The sequence below is a fragment of the Saccopteryx bilineata genome, chromosome 2 (genome assembly GCF_036850765.1).
Source record: "Saccopteryx bilineata isolate mSacBil1 chromosome 2, mSacBil1_pri_phased_curated, whole genome shotgun sequence".
NCBI lineage: Eukaryota > Metazoa > Chordata > Mammalia > Chiroptera > Emballonuridae > Saccopteryx > Saccopteryx bilineata.
Window position 1 is genome coordinate 35072706 of NC_089491.1, and position 15951 is coordinate 35088656.

The window sequence follows — 15951 nt, forward strand, 5'->3', positions numbered from 1 at the left end:
CAAATGCCATAGATGGAACTGAGGACAAGGCACTATATGAAGATAGTGATTTGTCATCAGACACAGATGAGGACAAGCTAATGGATGGGAGTTTAGATAGTAGTGAGGAGTAGTATGAAGTTTATGCTGAATAAACCTTGAGTTCAATAACTTAATGTAATACATTTTTTTTCAAATTTCAGGTCTCAAAATTAAGGTGCATCTTATACATGGGAGCATCCAAGATCACATAGTCAGGATCTGACTAAACAGGATTAAAACTCAAACCAATCTAGCTCTCGAATCTACTCTCTTAAATTGCACACTGTGCTGTCTCTTAATCTATATGCACACACTAAACTTAAATTCTTCCATAATGAGGTGCTATCATTCACTGAATTACACTGTTAACTCCATTGCCACTGACTCTCTTCAATAATAAACCAATCAAAATCACAGGCATAATACAAACAAGATTAAACCACATGTACGATGCAACACAGGCTCTTTGACAGGAACTTTTAGCTGGTCACCCACCTCGGGATCATCTGTGTAATCGAACATTCTGAAGATGACCCTCGGCATTGGGTACGCCGAGTCCTCCGTGTGAGGAGGCGGTGTGAACGGAGGCAGACTGTGCTGCAGAGCTTCACACAGGATGCTGTCAAAGGCAAGATAAGGTCTTAGGATGTGCCGCTCCTGCCAGCGATCCTTTTTCAATTTCTGAATCTGGGCCCACAGGCAATCTAAATACTAAAGACATTAATTTTTAATAATTAATATATGTTTGGAGGCTAGAAAAAATAACATGTTGAGTAGACAAAACCCAAAATCACTAATTCTAAAATACAGGGTATAGCAGTAAGCTAACTTGCTATTAAATGTAGTACAAACGAATGGTGCTAAGTTTTTGTTTTAATGATTTTACCTAGTCTGTCTGAGGCTGTTACATTTTTCAAATTAGGCATTTAAGTAAAAAAATAAATAAATTGTCAACTCTATGACATCTGGAATCCCCAAGAACAGAGATGTTTCAATTACATTCTAACATTTATTAAAAATCCACCATATGTCTAGGCAGGGCAATAGTGGGCCCCTGATATAAAATGTGGAGACCTAGAGGTATACAATGGAATGATGCAAACACATCACACAGCTAAGACTCTACTCCAGAGCTGACTGCCTACGTCACAAGAGATGGAAATCACTTTACCTCTTCTTGGGGATGTGGCTTCTCAGCAGTCCATACTTGTAACATGGGCACATGAGTCTTCTGGCGTCTTCTAAAGACAAAAATAAAAATCCACATTTAGGTTTTTAAAAACATGAAAAGATGTTCAGTTGCTTTTTTAATGAATAAAATATATTTACCTATCAGACTGGCAAATATAAAAATTTTTGGTAGTATACCATATTAAATATATATAACATATGCATATATTACCAAAATGTAGGCAAATATGCAGTTTCAAACACTGATATCATCTCTTAAGATGATTTAGAAGAGTATAATGTCTTTGGAAAGTAATTTGACTACATTTATCAAATTAAAATTACAACACTTCAATCCTGCAATGCCATTTCTAAGAATTCATACCCCCAAATATACTGCTCTCAAAACTTAGAGGATATTTTACAGCTTCATATTCATTTTGAAATATCCCCTAATTTTTATTTGCACATGTACACAAAGACATCTGTATAAGAATATTCACTGAAACATTGTTTATAATAGCAAGAGACTAGCAATAACCTAAATGTCTCCAACCGGGGACCAGTTAAAAAAAAATTATGGCACATTAGAAGAGTAGACGACTGCACAACTGTTAAAAAGAATGAGGTAAAGCTGTATGTATTTATGCAACAAATCCAAGTTACATTATGAGGGAAAGCAAGCAAAGAGCAGTGTGCATGCTGGACTACCACATGTATAAAAAAGGGGATGGATACATATCAGTACTCAAATGTTAGTGTATTTGTACACTTTTATTTTTATTCTTTGGCAAATGCCTACATTTTTTAAGAAAACTAGTACAACTTTTCAAAAATATATAAACATTTAGAAGTCTAACATTTAAAGGCAACTTAACATAATAAAAGAGCAGATTTCTACATTTATTTGTAACTAAGTAGATAGTAATAATATCCAAAGATGTACCTACAAATAGATAAAAAATGAAACCTGTAACAAAATTATTCTGAAAAACTTAAAGCCATTACCTAGCTACTGGGTAATTAAGCATAAGTTCACTAATAAGACCTATTATTAGTATTAAAGGTTAAGGACCTCTGTTTTAAGGACTCGGTTTAGGATTAACCTACATGGAATAAATACATTGTATGGTCTCCACCTGTGGAATAAATTAATAAGACGATGTTAAAACCTCTAAGACATTGAGATTCAGTAGGTCTAGCGGCTGAGGTTAGAGTATATTTAAATGTCACATGTATTTTTATGTACACTAATATCTGAAACCACTGTGTAAAGACATTTATGCCTTTGCAATATTTACAAAAGCAACTTAAAAGCAGCTATGTTACCACTCCGTTGCACAAATAAAGCAAGTAACGTATTTGATTACTTTGAGATCTCAGTAGCTACATAGTAAGAGTATGAGACTACACAGAGAAAGCCTTGGGACCTCTACAGCATATTTTTGAGAAACGCAATTCAAATGGCATTACTAAAACAGATAAAACATAATACATTTATAATATCAGGAAGACAGCCTTTATCTAAATAATAAAGAGAACTGTATGAGCCATGCCCTTACTTAAGGTAGCTTTCAGTGTTGGCGAAGATGCGGTCCATCTCTGCATCTTTCTTCTCATACAACTCCTTTCCAACCCAGGGCAAAGATGACAGAAATGCATACACGTACCAATCGCGTCGCACCTAAAAAAATTTTTTAAAGGTATGTTTAAAACATGTGCTGATTAATTTTCATTCATACTGTATTTATTCTTGAATGAAATCCTGTGAAAGCTTTTTAACAGGGCTTGAGTAAGACATCTGGTTCCTTCAAAGCATTTCTAGATATTTCAGTTTTAATTTTCCTAGATAGAATCACTGAACGTACAGATACTATAAGAACCCACCAGTATACCAATTGACTTAACTTTTAGATATTAAGAATTTATAGGCCCTGGCCAGTTGGCTCAGTGGTAGAGCATTGGCCTGGCGTGCGGGAGTCCCAGGTTCGATTCCCAGCCAGGGCACACAGGACAAGCGCCCATCTGCTTCTCCACCCCTCCCCCCTCTCCTTCCTCTCTGTCTTTCTCTTCCCCTCCTGCAGCCAAGGCTCCATTGGAGCAAAGTTGGCCCGGGCACTGAGGATAGCTCTATGGCCTCTGCCTCAGGCACTAGAATGGCTCTGGTTGCAACAGAGGGATGCCCCAGATGGGTAGAGCATCGCCCCCTGGTGGGCATGCCGGGTGGATCCCGGTCGGGCGCATGCGGGAGTCTGTAGGACTGCCTCCCTGTTTCCAACTTCAGAAAAATACAAAAAAAAAAAAAAAGAATTTATTAATCTATTACCTCTTGTTTTTTAATAACAAGGGTTACCAGTAAAAAATTCCTGATACTATATGGACAAAATTCAGCCTAAGAAGCTATCTTTCTTTTTTTTTCTAAGAAGCTCTCTTACCTGAGGTACATCCTCTTCCTGAGTCACACTCACAAAATTTTCAAACATAGCAACCATGGATGGGGCTGCAATGACGTGACAATTCACAAGATCAGATAAAAAACGAACCTGTTGTGGAAAACAATTTCTATTAAGTTGAAATGTCCTTTATAATAATTATACAACAAATAATCTGATAAGATTGAAACCACACATCTGAAAAACTAAAGCTCAAGGGCCAAATCTAGCCTGCTGCCTGTTTTTCTGTTTTGTTTTGTATAACCTGTAGACTAAGAATAATTTTTACACTTGGAAAAAACCCAAGACTACTTTACGATTTATATAAATTATATACAATTAAATATCAGTGTCCACAAGTAAACTTTCTTGGAACACAGCCACGCTCATTTGTTTACAAGTCTACGCCACTTCTGTGCTACAACAGTAGAGCCAAGTAGCTGTGACAGAGACAGTATGAAGGACAGGAATCGTGCATTTACAGGTTTCCATTTTATATTATACTAAGAACCTAGACTATAATATTCTAGCTTTCAACCGATCACCTTTTTTTCTATTCAACTGTGGTGCTGCAAAAACCAAGTTATAAGTGTAAAGCGTCAGGATTAAGAAACCAATGGACTTGGTAATGAACTCTGTGGTACCTTTAATGAAAATAGTTTCAAAAGAGCAGCTGTTATAGTGAGTGGGGAACTGTATTTCAAGAGAAAGGACCAATTACTTTGTTGTAGTTCACCTCTCCTCTTTGTTCTTGTTTTTTATACCAAAAAAAATAACTTACCAAATATACAGCTTCATTATAACTGTTTGCTTTCAAAGATTCTTTAAGTTGACGAATCATGGCTTCTACAAATTCTCCACCAAAGTTATAATTCCTGGCATTCAGCAGTCCAACTAATGTTGTATAAATTGTCAACTTCTCAGGTAACAGACGTGCTCTGATTTGAAAACCCAGTACAGCAAGAAAATCCCAAAACAATAGCATTATGTTAAATTGCTAATTTTTGTATTACATAAATCTTTTGTCATTTTATTTTAACTTTGGAACAGTATTACTTTTAGCTGATTTTTATATTACTTCAGAAAAGGCATAAACATTGAGAGGAATTGTAAATAGAGGTCCCACCATTTTTCATTTATATTCTAATTAGTTAATCTAAGAGTTAAATAAGCAAAACACTATAATTATGAAGTTACTAAACTGAAAAAAAATGATAGGCCAGTTTTTATTCCATGTTTAGTGGAACTGAGCAACAGTTCTACAGAAAATGGTGTTCATAGTAAAATATATGGGAAATAATTGGGTGAAACAAGTTGCTTTAATGCAGGATCATTAGAGAAAAAATTCAGAACTGAAACTAGTCTCAACTAAGATTCTTTCAGTTAAATTATTGAATTTTTAAAATAGTACTCTGATATAGTGACATTTCTTTACATCCCAGTTTGTTTACTCCAAGTGTGTGAAATTTTCATTAAGTTATTTGAAAAGAACGGAAGAGGATTACAGTAATAAACATTTGGAAAAAAGCAATGTTACTTCCTAATTTATGCAGCCTTTAAAAATTAGCTCAAAAAGAAAAGCAAATAGGAAACTCATGCTCATTCAGATTCTCATATACTTTCTTTGTTTTTCCAAAGTACCTAGCAGAGTGTTAGGGCAATTTAGGTTAAAAAAAAAATCTTTCCCTGGTAGTAACCCCCATGCTCCTAAAAGTCATGACTTTCATCAGAACCTAAGCATAAATCTATTCTATTCTAATAAATGCTTTCAAAACAGAAGATATCTTATGGATAATTACAACAAAATGATTTTTCTTAGTAGTTTCTTAGTCTAAGAACATGTCTTCTGGAAATGCTGAGGTCGCCGGTTCGAAACCCTGGGCTTGCCTGGTCAAGGCACATATGGGAGTTGATGCTTCCAGCTCCTCCCCACTTTCTCTCTCTGTCTCTCTCTCCTCTCTAAAATGAATAAAAAAAAAAAAAAAAAAGAACATGTCTTCTTGAATATTAACTGGATTCTTCTTAAATGATAACCTAAATTATTTGTATTTTATGAGGGATTAAAATAAATCTAACAGTAGTTTCAATTTGGACATACATTACTAAATTTCAAAAATTGAGTCATAAGCATTAAAATCATTATTTTAAAATAACTGAAAGGACACCTTAAAAGTAACCTTCACAGCCCTGGCCGGTTGGCTCAGCGGTAGAGTGTCAGCCTGGTGTTTGGAAGTTCTGGGTTCGATTCCCGGCCAAGGCACACAGGAGAAGTGGCCATCTGCTTCTCCACCCCTCCCCCTCTCCTTCCTCTCTGTCTCTCTCTTCCCTCCCGCAGCCAAGGTTCCACTGGAGCAAAGTTGGCCTGGGTGCTGAGGATGGCTCCATGGCCTCCACCTCAGGCTCTAGTATGGCTCTGGCGGCAATGGAGCAATGCCCCAGGATGGGCAGAGCATCGCCCCCTGGGGGTATGCCGGGTGGATGGCGGGGGGGCGCATGCGGGAGTCTGTCTGATATCTGACTGTCTCCTCGCTTCTAACTTTGTAAAAATACAAAAAAAAATCACCTTCATAATTTAAAAATACCTAATAGATAATTTATAATTTCACATAAAATACAAAACTCCCTTAATTCAGAAGCCATAGTTACTTCTTGCAAGTCATATAATTCAGAGTCTGAGAGATGAGAAAGTCAATTCTACCACTAAGATAGACTGTTTCATGACTCCACGCAAAACTTTTCCCACTTTAATTTTCTTACAAATTAAATGCTGATATTTGTTCTAGCTAATTTAACTCAAAAAATTATGCCTATTAATAGCTTCAAAAGCTTCTTCAGTCTTCCAAGAAGGACTATTACTTGAGTGATCAGTTCTCAAATTTGTTTGGTACTAGTTAAAAACACAAGTTAAATTCTAGTCCATTTATTTAAATATACATCCTTTTTTTTTTTTTTTTTTTTTACAGAGACAGAGAGAGAGTCAGAGAGAGGGATAGAGTAACCTCTTGCTCGAGCTAGCGACCTTGGGTCCAAGCTGGTGAGCTCTGCTCAAACTAGATGAGCCTGCACTCAACCTGGGTCCTCCGCATCCCAGTCCAATGCTCTATCCACTGCGCCACCGCCTGGTCAGGCTAAATATACATCCTTAAAAGAAGATCTCTGAATGTGAAAGTGTCTACTTTCTCATTTCAAAACAGTCAACTCAAATGATTCTCAGGCCCCAAGAAACAAAACATAAGGAAAATGCTCAATTTTATTTCTATTTATCTCTAAGAAAGAGAGTTAACCAAAGGGCCAGAAGTCATTTAATTTGTACAACTTTCCCAACACAAGGAAAACTGTTCACATATGGAACATGAACACATCTTTTGAACATTTCCCCAAAGCATTAAGAGTAGATAATACATTATCACCTGGATTCATAAATCTTTTGCATACATACACTGTACAAAGAAGTCTTAAGATCGTGCTCTTGTAGTTAGGAAGATCAGCTTCCAAAACACCAGCCAAGCCTTCTAGGTTGCTCTCCAGAGAGTGGGCACTCTGTGGGGAAAAGCATATTAAATACCTGTCAAGTATTCACAAGTAGTAAATTAAAACTTTTTAGGTGATCATAAAAAAAGTTAAAAGTTTTACATGCACAAGACATTAAGACAGGTTTAATATAAATAAATTCAAGTACTTATTGATTTTTAGAAACCTATGAAAAAAGAATGAATGAATTTTAAAAGAAGTCTAAGATAGAAGAACAAGCATTAGAAATAAGGACACTACAGGCTCTATTTTATCTGTCTAAATCATTCACTATATGACTGAGCAAAGTAAGTATCCAGGACTTGTTTGGCTCTTCATTTATAAATAGAGAGGCTGAATATTCCTTAAAATCTCTTCTAAGACTCATAGTCAATGAAAATCACTAAAAACATTTAATTCTCAATGATCTGCATCCCAAGGTTTTATAAGATGTACACTTTGGGATACAGATGCATGGCAATACAAGCTTTGCCTACAACAGACCATCACACTGTCAGTTGATGAAATTAAAGCACAGTCAACTCAACCCTAACCCATCATAGTTTGTGTCTACTTTAGTGCGTACCTTTTCTCCTACTCTGCATATTAAAGATTCCAAATGATCTTCAGTTTTATTTGCATCAGAGGTCTTTCTCCTTTTGTGAGGCTGTCCCCCTGTTTCAACAATGAAAAGAAATTAACATTACATGATAAATTCACTGTCACAAATTTTATTTAATTTTTTAAATGTAATAGTTCTCTTTTCTACCAGAGCCCTACTTTTTATACACAGTAGAAGCTCTTAACTAACCCTCCACTTCTCAGACTAGGCTGGATTAACCAACAGTCTCCATACCTAGGGCCACTGTAACTCTAGGAGGTATTCTTTGTTAAATTTTGTGTGAAAGGTGGCCTATGGAGCTATGAATGCAGCTGCTCTCTCTATGCCTGTGGATAAAAAGGAATGGTGCTAACCACTGGCAGACAGAACGCCATGTACTCACTCTCTCTCTAACAGCATGTACTGCTACTGCCATTCTTTAAGAGTTGTTTACTACTCCTCAGTTGCCTATTCCTAAAACCTGTTAGTGCCAGCAGTACTCACTGTAATAATAAAAATTATTTTGTAAGCTGATAAAATATGGTGCAAAACCAAATGAAAGCTTTGGAAAGACTTGATTAGAAGATAAAGCTTTTTATATTAGGTATGAAGAGGAAAACTTCAAAAGATTAGAAAAGCATAAAACATAATTTTTCACAAGCATTACAAGTGAGCTCTTAACTCTTCAATTAATAGTTTTGGTTCTGTAGACCACACACAGCACTAGGGTAGTTTACTACAAGCAATGGGAATTACAATCAGCAGACATATATTCAAAGTAAGTTCTTAGCATTACACCAAATAATTGGTGGGGAAACAGTAAGTGTTTTATGATTTCCTGTTTTAACTAGATCTTGATTCCTGAATATAACTACTGATCCTATTATGTTCAAAACTGTATCATTTCAAGACTCTTTAAAAAAAAACTACCATTCTGAAATCATTACTAATCATCTATCTGTCTTGTTGGTTGCTCAAGAATTCAAGTTGAATGAAGTTGTGCTACAAATCAACCTTATGTAAGGATTGTCTACTGTTCAGACCGCTGCTGTTAATGATCTTTTACTATTTTGTTTAAAACTCTAATATACTGACCTCACATCCTTTTGTAAAATAACATAAGGCTAAAAAATTTAAAACTAATGTTGTTAAGTATGGAACATAATGCTGTTGCCACACGATGCTCACCAGTTTCTCAATTCAATTTTTGACTTCCAACAATTAGATTATTGGGACAGCATGTGGACAAGCAGTAGTCTATAACTGTGCTGGGGATCTGTATAAATCAGGGGTCCCCAAACTACAGCCCGCGGGCCACATGAGGCCCCCTGAGGCCATTTATCCGGCCCCTGCTGCACTTCCGGAAGGGGCACCTCTTTCATTGGTGGTCAGTGAGAGGAGCATAGTTATTGAAATACTGGTCAGTTTGTTGATTTAAATTTACTTGTTCTTTATTTTAAATATTGGATTTGTTCCTGTTTTGTTTTTTTACTTTAAAATAAGATATGTGCAGTGTGCATAGGGATTTGTTTATAGTTTTTTTTTATAGTCTGGCCCTCCAACGGTCTGAGGGACAGTGAACTGGCCCCCTGTGTAAAAAGTTTGGGGACCCCTGATATAAATAATGAAAATCTGCAGTTGGAGACAGGGTTACCCAGGAGCAAGCTATATAGAACTTCAGTCTTCTCCAGATTTGTATGGCCAGAAACACTGAACCATTTTTACAGAATTCATCACCACTTACTTGCCACTGGAACATCTGGCTTGAAATATATGGTAATTATCATAAAACACAGCACTTATCTATTCAAAGGTTGGAGTGTTAAGGTTGCTCCAATGACTGAAATGATTTTCATGTACCACTTCAACGTATGCTGCATAAAACCAATCTATACTGCTCACAAAAATTAGAGGATATTTCAAAATGAAGTGATAAAATATCCCCTAATTTTTGTGAGCAGTGTGTTACTATCCAGGTTGGATCAGATGGAAGTATTACATAAAGCTACAAGGTAAAGCACTCAGTGCCTTGCCCCCCCTACCCCTAAGTTATCATTATGATCTGGCTTAAATAACCACTGAATATAGTTTTGAGCCATAAAAAACACAAAGGCATATATAGTAGGACAGCTGAGACAGATATATTCTTGGAGAAAATAAAATGTAAACCTAAGCCACAGGAGCTATAAATGTTCCACCACCTGAAGAGCCAACTTTCATACAAAGGTTTTCTATTTCTAGGATTCACTCACTGAAAAACAAAACAAAACAAAAAACAAACCCTGCATATTTGATGTAATGTTTATGTAACTATAAGCTAGGGCATTAAAAACAGCCTTTTCCTAAGAAAAGTGGTTTACAACTGGGTGAGATTTTGCTCCCAGCAAAAGGGAGCACTTGGCAATCTCTAGAGACAATTTTAGTCATCATAACTTGGGGACTGTTGTTGGCATCTAATGGGTAGAGGCCAGGGATTCTGCTAAATATACTACATCGCACAGGACAACTCCCAAACACAAAGAATAACCCACCCCAAAGTGTTAACAGTGCTGATGTTGAAAAACTCTGTTCTAGAAAGCAGAATACTAATAGTTCTTCGGAACCAGATTCAAGTATGGTTCGGGGAATGCACATGTTAAAAAACCAGCTGAATGAGAGCAGTCTGTTACTGCTTTAAACCCAAACCCCTGCTCCCTTCTTTCTGGCCCATCTACTTTGCCAACCCTTTATTCCACAACCTCCCTAAATTAACCATCCAGCTAGCTTGTTCCCATACCAGTTTGGAATCATACTCGTCTTTAAAGCTACCCTCCCAGGCCCTCTTGTAAGCTTGAGAAGGGGGAAATGACGCTGTAGGGAGAGAAAGTAGGGTCACTGAAGAAAAGCTAGGTAATACAAGTATACAATCCTATAAATAGGCTACAACAGCTCTTTTTTTCCTCTTCTTCCCACTTTGATTATATCAAAAGACAAATTTATTTTGGAGAATGGAAAGAGGCAAAAAGTATTAAGAAGAGATGCCTCACTTTCATCTGACATTAGAGAGAATATGAAGGGAGGAGGGCACTATGGACACAATTTGAACTCATGGACAGTAACAGGATATTGAACTCAGAAGAGAACTTGGGAAAGAGCATAGAGTAGGATAATAAAACACCTTAACTAAGAATAAAGTTTGGGAATATTGCTTAATGTTTTCACGTACCCTCAAGAAAATGTATTTATGGTAGCTCCCAAAAGAAGAACAGATTTTATATTAAACTGTATGCAGAAGTTTTGCAGTATAAATTAAATATTGCACTTCATACCCTTGGCTAATACAGAACAGAGAAGCAAGTCTTTAATAAACCCATCTAAAAGGATCTTAATATACCAAATAATTTTCTCCTTTGTAAGGTGGTTCTAATTTTATATGGATATGTTATCCTACAGCTTATATATAATTATACTTTCTTAGAATTAGGTATCCTATAAGAAGTTTTAGACCCACAAAGTCAAAAACAAAAACATACATAGTAATAGGGATAAGTACCTTGACCTGCAGATTTAAAGCAGAGGTAAGCATCACTACTAAAACACTTCCCAGTAATAATTTCCTTTATTTCTAGTCATTGTTGTTCTACAGTTAAGTGAAAAAACCCAGTTAGGATCTAATTCTAAGTAGCTTAAATGGGGTAATGTGGGTTTTTGGCTAAGATTATGGACAATCTAAATACTTCCTTAAAGAACAAAGCAATGTATTTAACAAGTTGTTATCCTACCCATATCCTACAATAACCAAAAAGCTGAGATATTCTTAAAGAAATTCTAACAGATTTAGGACTGGACTAATATCCATACACCCTAATTTCTATTTAGGACTTCCCTTTCCTTGTCTATAAATTGACCTCTGGGTAAACTGTTGATACTGTCTCCTGTCTCCCGGGATCCTGCAGTTGCAACACAGAGATACAATTTTTAAATCTTCTTTTATGAGTATATCTTCTGCTATTTTTTATCTTATCTTCCACAACTCTCTCCCTCCCTCACTCACTCTGTTCCAGAAACACTGGCTCCTTGCTGTTTCGTGAATAAGACAGGAATGTCCTAGCCCTAAGGTCTTTGCACTTGTTCCCTATGTTTACAGACCAATGCTTTTCCCCACATAGAGCCGTTTAGTTTGTTCCCTTACCTCCTGCAGATGCCAGTCTGGTGAGACCTTCCCTGAGCAACCTATAGAAAACATAGCAACCCCCCCCCCCCCCACAGCAGTATCTACACTCTTTAACTAGTTTTATTTTTCTCCATAAAAGTTATCACCATATGATACACTGTATTCTACTTGTTGTTTTTTTTTTTTCTTTTCCATTTTTCTTAAGCTGGAAACAGGGAGAGACAGTCAGACAGACTCCCGCATGCGCCCGACCGGGATCCACCCGGCACGCCCACCAGGGGCGACGCTCTGCCCACCAGGGGGCGATGCTCTGCCCATCCTGGGTGTCGCCATGTTGCGACCAGAGCCACTCTAGCGCCTGGGGCAGAGGCCACAGAGCCATCCCCAGCGCCCAGGCCATCTTTGCTCCAATGGAGCCTTGGCTGCGGGAGGGGACGAGAGAGACAGAGAGGAAAGCGCGGCGGAGGGGTGGAGAAGCAAATGGGCGCTTCTCCTGTGTGCCCTGGCCGGGAATCGAACCCGGGTCCTCCGCACGCTAGGCCGATGCTCTACCGCTGAGCCAACCGGCCAGGGCTACTTGATTGTTTTTTGATTTTCATCTTTATATTGTCCATTGCTGTACCAACACTAGTTAGGACAATGCTTGGCACTGTTGAATATTTGTTGAATAAATGATTATATCTCAGTGTTGTTGTTTTTTTTTTTTGTTTTGTTTTTATTTATTCATTTTAGAGAGGAGAGGGAGAGACAGTGAGAGAGAAAGGAGAGACAGAGAGAGAGAAGGGGGGAGGAGCTGGAAGCATCAACTCCCATATGTGCCTTGACCAGGCAAGCCCTGGGTTTCAAACCAGCGACCTCAGCATTTCCAGGTCGACGCTTTATCCACTGCGCCACCACAGGTCAGTCCATATCTCATTGAACATATGGAAAATCATGGCAATCACTGACTAAAAGCTGACAATAACCCAGAAATGCTCTGACATATCTATTAAATTATAATTACAATAACTCAGCCTATGATTATAATAATATAACCTTCAATAATATTTAAGCTTCTAATAGTTCTAATTTAAAAAAGAGATGCTCAACTAAAAGGAAAGTATATAAAATATTTGATTCAGATCACTGTTTAGGGTAAGCCCTAGCAAATCATTAGCCAAATTATGGCAATTTATAAAAGTTCCAGATTTGGTATAGTATACAAGAGGCACTATAAACCTCTCCATTACTAAATTAACTGTCACAGTAAAATTTTACTAACTCCTTATTTTACTGTTTATTTACTTATTTATTTATGCTGAGGCTGCTGCAGGAAGACCCAAATGGACAATGATTTAGAAGCCAGCTGATATAAAAAGAAACTAACTCCTAAGAAAATTATGCCAGCATCCCAATAACCAAAGCAAAAATTGCATTTCTACATATTGAAAGCCAATTCTCCAGGTTGTCTTCTGGAAACACTTTCTCTCCCTTTAGGTTTACTCTAGGAGGCTGAAGAATGGAGAAATAAAAAGTACAAGAAAAGCAAAGAAAATGAAAGAACTTCAAAAGCACAAGGTCTCTAAATCCCAAGTGATGACTTCAAGCACATTAGCTTTTAATTAATCAAATACAAAGCATATGAAAACTGTATTTTCTGTGCCTCAAATGTACATTACACAAGAAGCCTCTTACATTAAAAAAAAAAAAAAAAAAAAAAAAAAAAAAAAAAAGCCTGGCCTGTGGTGGCGCAGCGGATAAAGCGTCGACCTGGAACGCTGAGGTCGCCAGTTCGAAACCCTGCGCTTGTCTGGTCAGGGCACATATGGGAGTTGATGCTTCCTGCTCCTCCCTCTTCTCTCTCTCTCTCACACACACTCTCTCTCCTCTCTAAAAAATGAATAAATTAAAAAAAATTAAAAAAAAAAAAAAAAAAAAAAAAGCCTGACCAGGCAGTGGCGCAGTGGATAGAGCGTTGGACTGGGATGCCGAGGACCCAGGTTCGAGACCCCGAGGTCGCCAGTTTGAGCGCGGGCTCATCTGATTTGAGCAAGAGCTAACCAGCTTGAGCCCAAGGTCGCTGGCTCCAGCAAGGGGTTGCTCAGTCTGCTGGAGGCCCACGGTCAAGGCACATATGAGAAAGCAATCAATGAACAACTAAGGTGTTGCAACGCGCAATGAAAAACTAATGATTGATGCTTCTTATCTCTCTCCATTCCTGTCTGTCTGTCCCTGTCTATCCCTCTCTCTGACTCACTCTCTGTCTCTGAAAAAATAAATAAATAAAATTTAAAAAACAAACAAACAAAAAAACATGAAGCATAGCACCTGCGTAGTGAAGAGAACCCTGGACCGTGGACATGCTTTCCCTGGTATCTGGGCATTGCTAGCTGTGACTCCATGTTTATATTAAATTTGTGTTGTTGACTGATTATGTAATATATCAGCATCTTTTTCTGGTTTTGGCAAAATTATTCTTGGTTTTTATGATACACCATGATCCCCATGAGCACAACCATCCAAATGGGGATGGTAATCCCTAATCTAAATCTCTAAGAACTTTGCAGATAGTTTTCCAACACTCTCTTACTCAAGGGCAATATAACTAGCCAGTTCAAAATCTAACATAATAGTATGTATCTGTTTATTGGTGACCTCTTGGGTGTGGGTAAGAGATCTCTTTCCCTGCAGCTTTTTTTTTTTTTTTTTTTTTTTGTATTTTTCTCAAGTGAGAAGCAGGGAGGCAGAGAGGCGGACTTCCGCATGCACCTGACCGGGATCCACCCGGCATACCCACTAGAGTGATGCTCTGTCCATCTGGAGGCACTGCTCTGTTGCAACCAGAGCCATTTTAGCACCTGAGGCGAGGCCATGGAGCCATCCTCAGCGCCCAGGCTAACTCTGCTCCAATGGAGCCACGGCTGCGGGAGGTGGAGTGAGAGAGAGAGAGAGAAAGAAAGAAAGAGAGAGAGAGAGAGAGAGAGAGAGAAGGGAGAGAAGCAGATGGTCACTTCTCCTGTGTGCCCTGGCCAGGAATCGAACCTGAGACTTCCACACGCCGGGCCGACGACGCTCTACCACTGAGCCAGCCGGCCAGGGCTTCCCTGCAGCTTTTAGGAAGGCAAGTCAAGGCTAACCCATGGGGGGAGATCACATTGCGATTCATCAGATCTCTGTCACGGCTTTGTTCCCTGCCCTCAGTACTCCGCCGAGGAGTCTTTTTCAGGTGCAGTTTGAGAATCAAAACCAGACAGTGAAACTAGAGGGTCCCGTCCCTGTCCCTAAGAGTCGGCCATACAGATACAGGTGTATTGCTGTGTTCGGCGGTGCTAAGGCTCAAATCCTGAAAAGTCGTTAGAGACGTGGAGCCCCTCCAGGGCCTCCAACCAGCCAATCGCTAAAGAAGATGCGCGGCGGGGGTGGAGTGGAGGTGGGGGGGTCAGGAGGAGCTTTCAGATGTCGCCTGGCCACACTCGCGCTCTTCCACCCTCCTTCCGAACGCTCTCGGGTGGGAAGGGCTCCCTGTTCTCTTCCTAGAGTCTCAAAGACTACAGATGCCAAACCTCGACCCCCAATTGGGCGCGGCCTCGGCGGCCGGGCCCAGGGCACTCACCGTCGTTCTCGTCGCTGTGCCGCCGCCGCGACATGCCGCACACCCCGAGCCGAGCCGCCGGGCTGAAACAGAAGGAACCGTCCGAACGCCGGCCGGCCCGAGGACAGCGGCGAGGCGCGCGGAGTGGCCGGCGCGCAGGCGCACTCGCTTCTGACGGCTCCCGGAAGCGCAAGGGAAGGCTGCCGGGTGGGCTCAGCAGCGTCCAGGAGCGCCCTAGGCCTCGGGCTTCAGAAGGTCCGCATGCAACCGCCCCCTCGGCCTTCTCCGCCTCTCAGCTGCTTCCCTCTCCCGCCGTTCGCTCTAAGTCCTTCCGGGCCGCACAGATAGCACCGCCTCTTCAGCCAGCCAAATCCTGGGCTGCGAGCCACGCCTGGAGGCGGGCGGTCTACGGCCACTGCTTTAGCCCCCGCCTTAACTTCAGCCCCTCCGTCCGCGGCGCTCTGGTTTTTCCCAGCGTTCCATTCACTAATAA

The 15951-nt window shown here is 39.5% G+C and overlaps 1 protein-coding gene across 2 annotated transcripts in view; it reads right to left on the minus strand.

The window, feature by feature from the left end:
• Positions 1 to 15935, minus strand: part of NCBP1 (nuclear cap binding protein subunit 1) — a 42800-nt gene extending 26865 nt beyond the window's left edge. Inside the window, exons 1-8 of one of the 2 annotated variants that reach the window (XM_066256686.1) lie at positions 15480 to 15935; positions 7720 to 7808; positions 7063 to 7163; positions 4405 to 4561; positions 3627 to 3734; positions 2754 to 2875; positions 1193 to 1262; positions 517 to 732 (exon numbers count right to left, since the gene is read on the minus strand). In XM_066256686.1, coding sequence (XP_066112783.1) covers positions 517 to 732; positions 1193 to 1262; positions 2754 to 2875; positions 3627 to 3734; positions 4405 to 4561; positions 7063 to 7163; positions 7720 to 7808; positions 15480 to 15513 — 897 coding nt within the window. In that variant the 5' untranslated portion in view covers positions 15514 to 15935. Of the gene's footprint in view, positions 1 to 516; positions 733 to 1192; positions 1263 to 2753; positions 2876 to 3626; positions 3735 to 4404; positions 4562 to 7033; positions 7166 to 7719; positions 7809 to 15479 lie in introns of those variants that run through there. The other variant, XM_066256687.1, reaches the window with a different exon arrangement.
• Between the last annotated feature and the right edge of the window lie 16 nt (positions 15936 to 15951).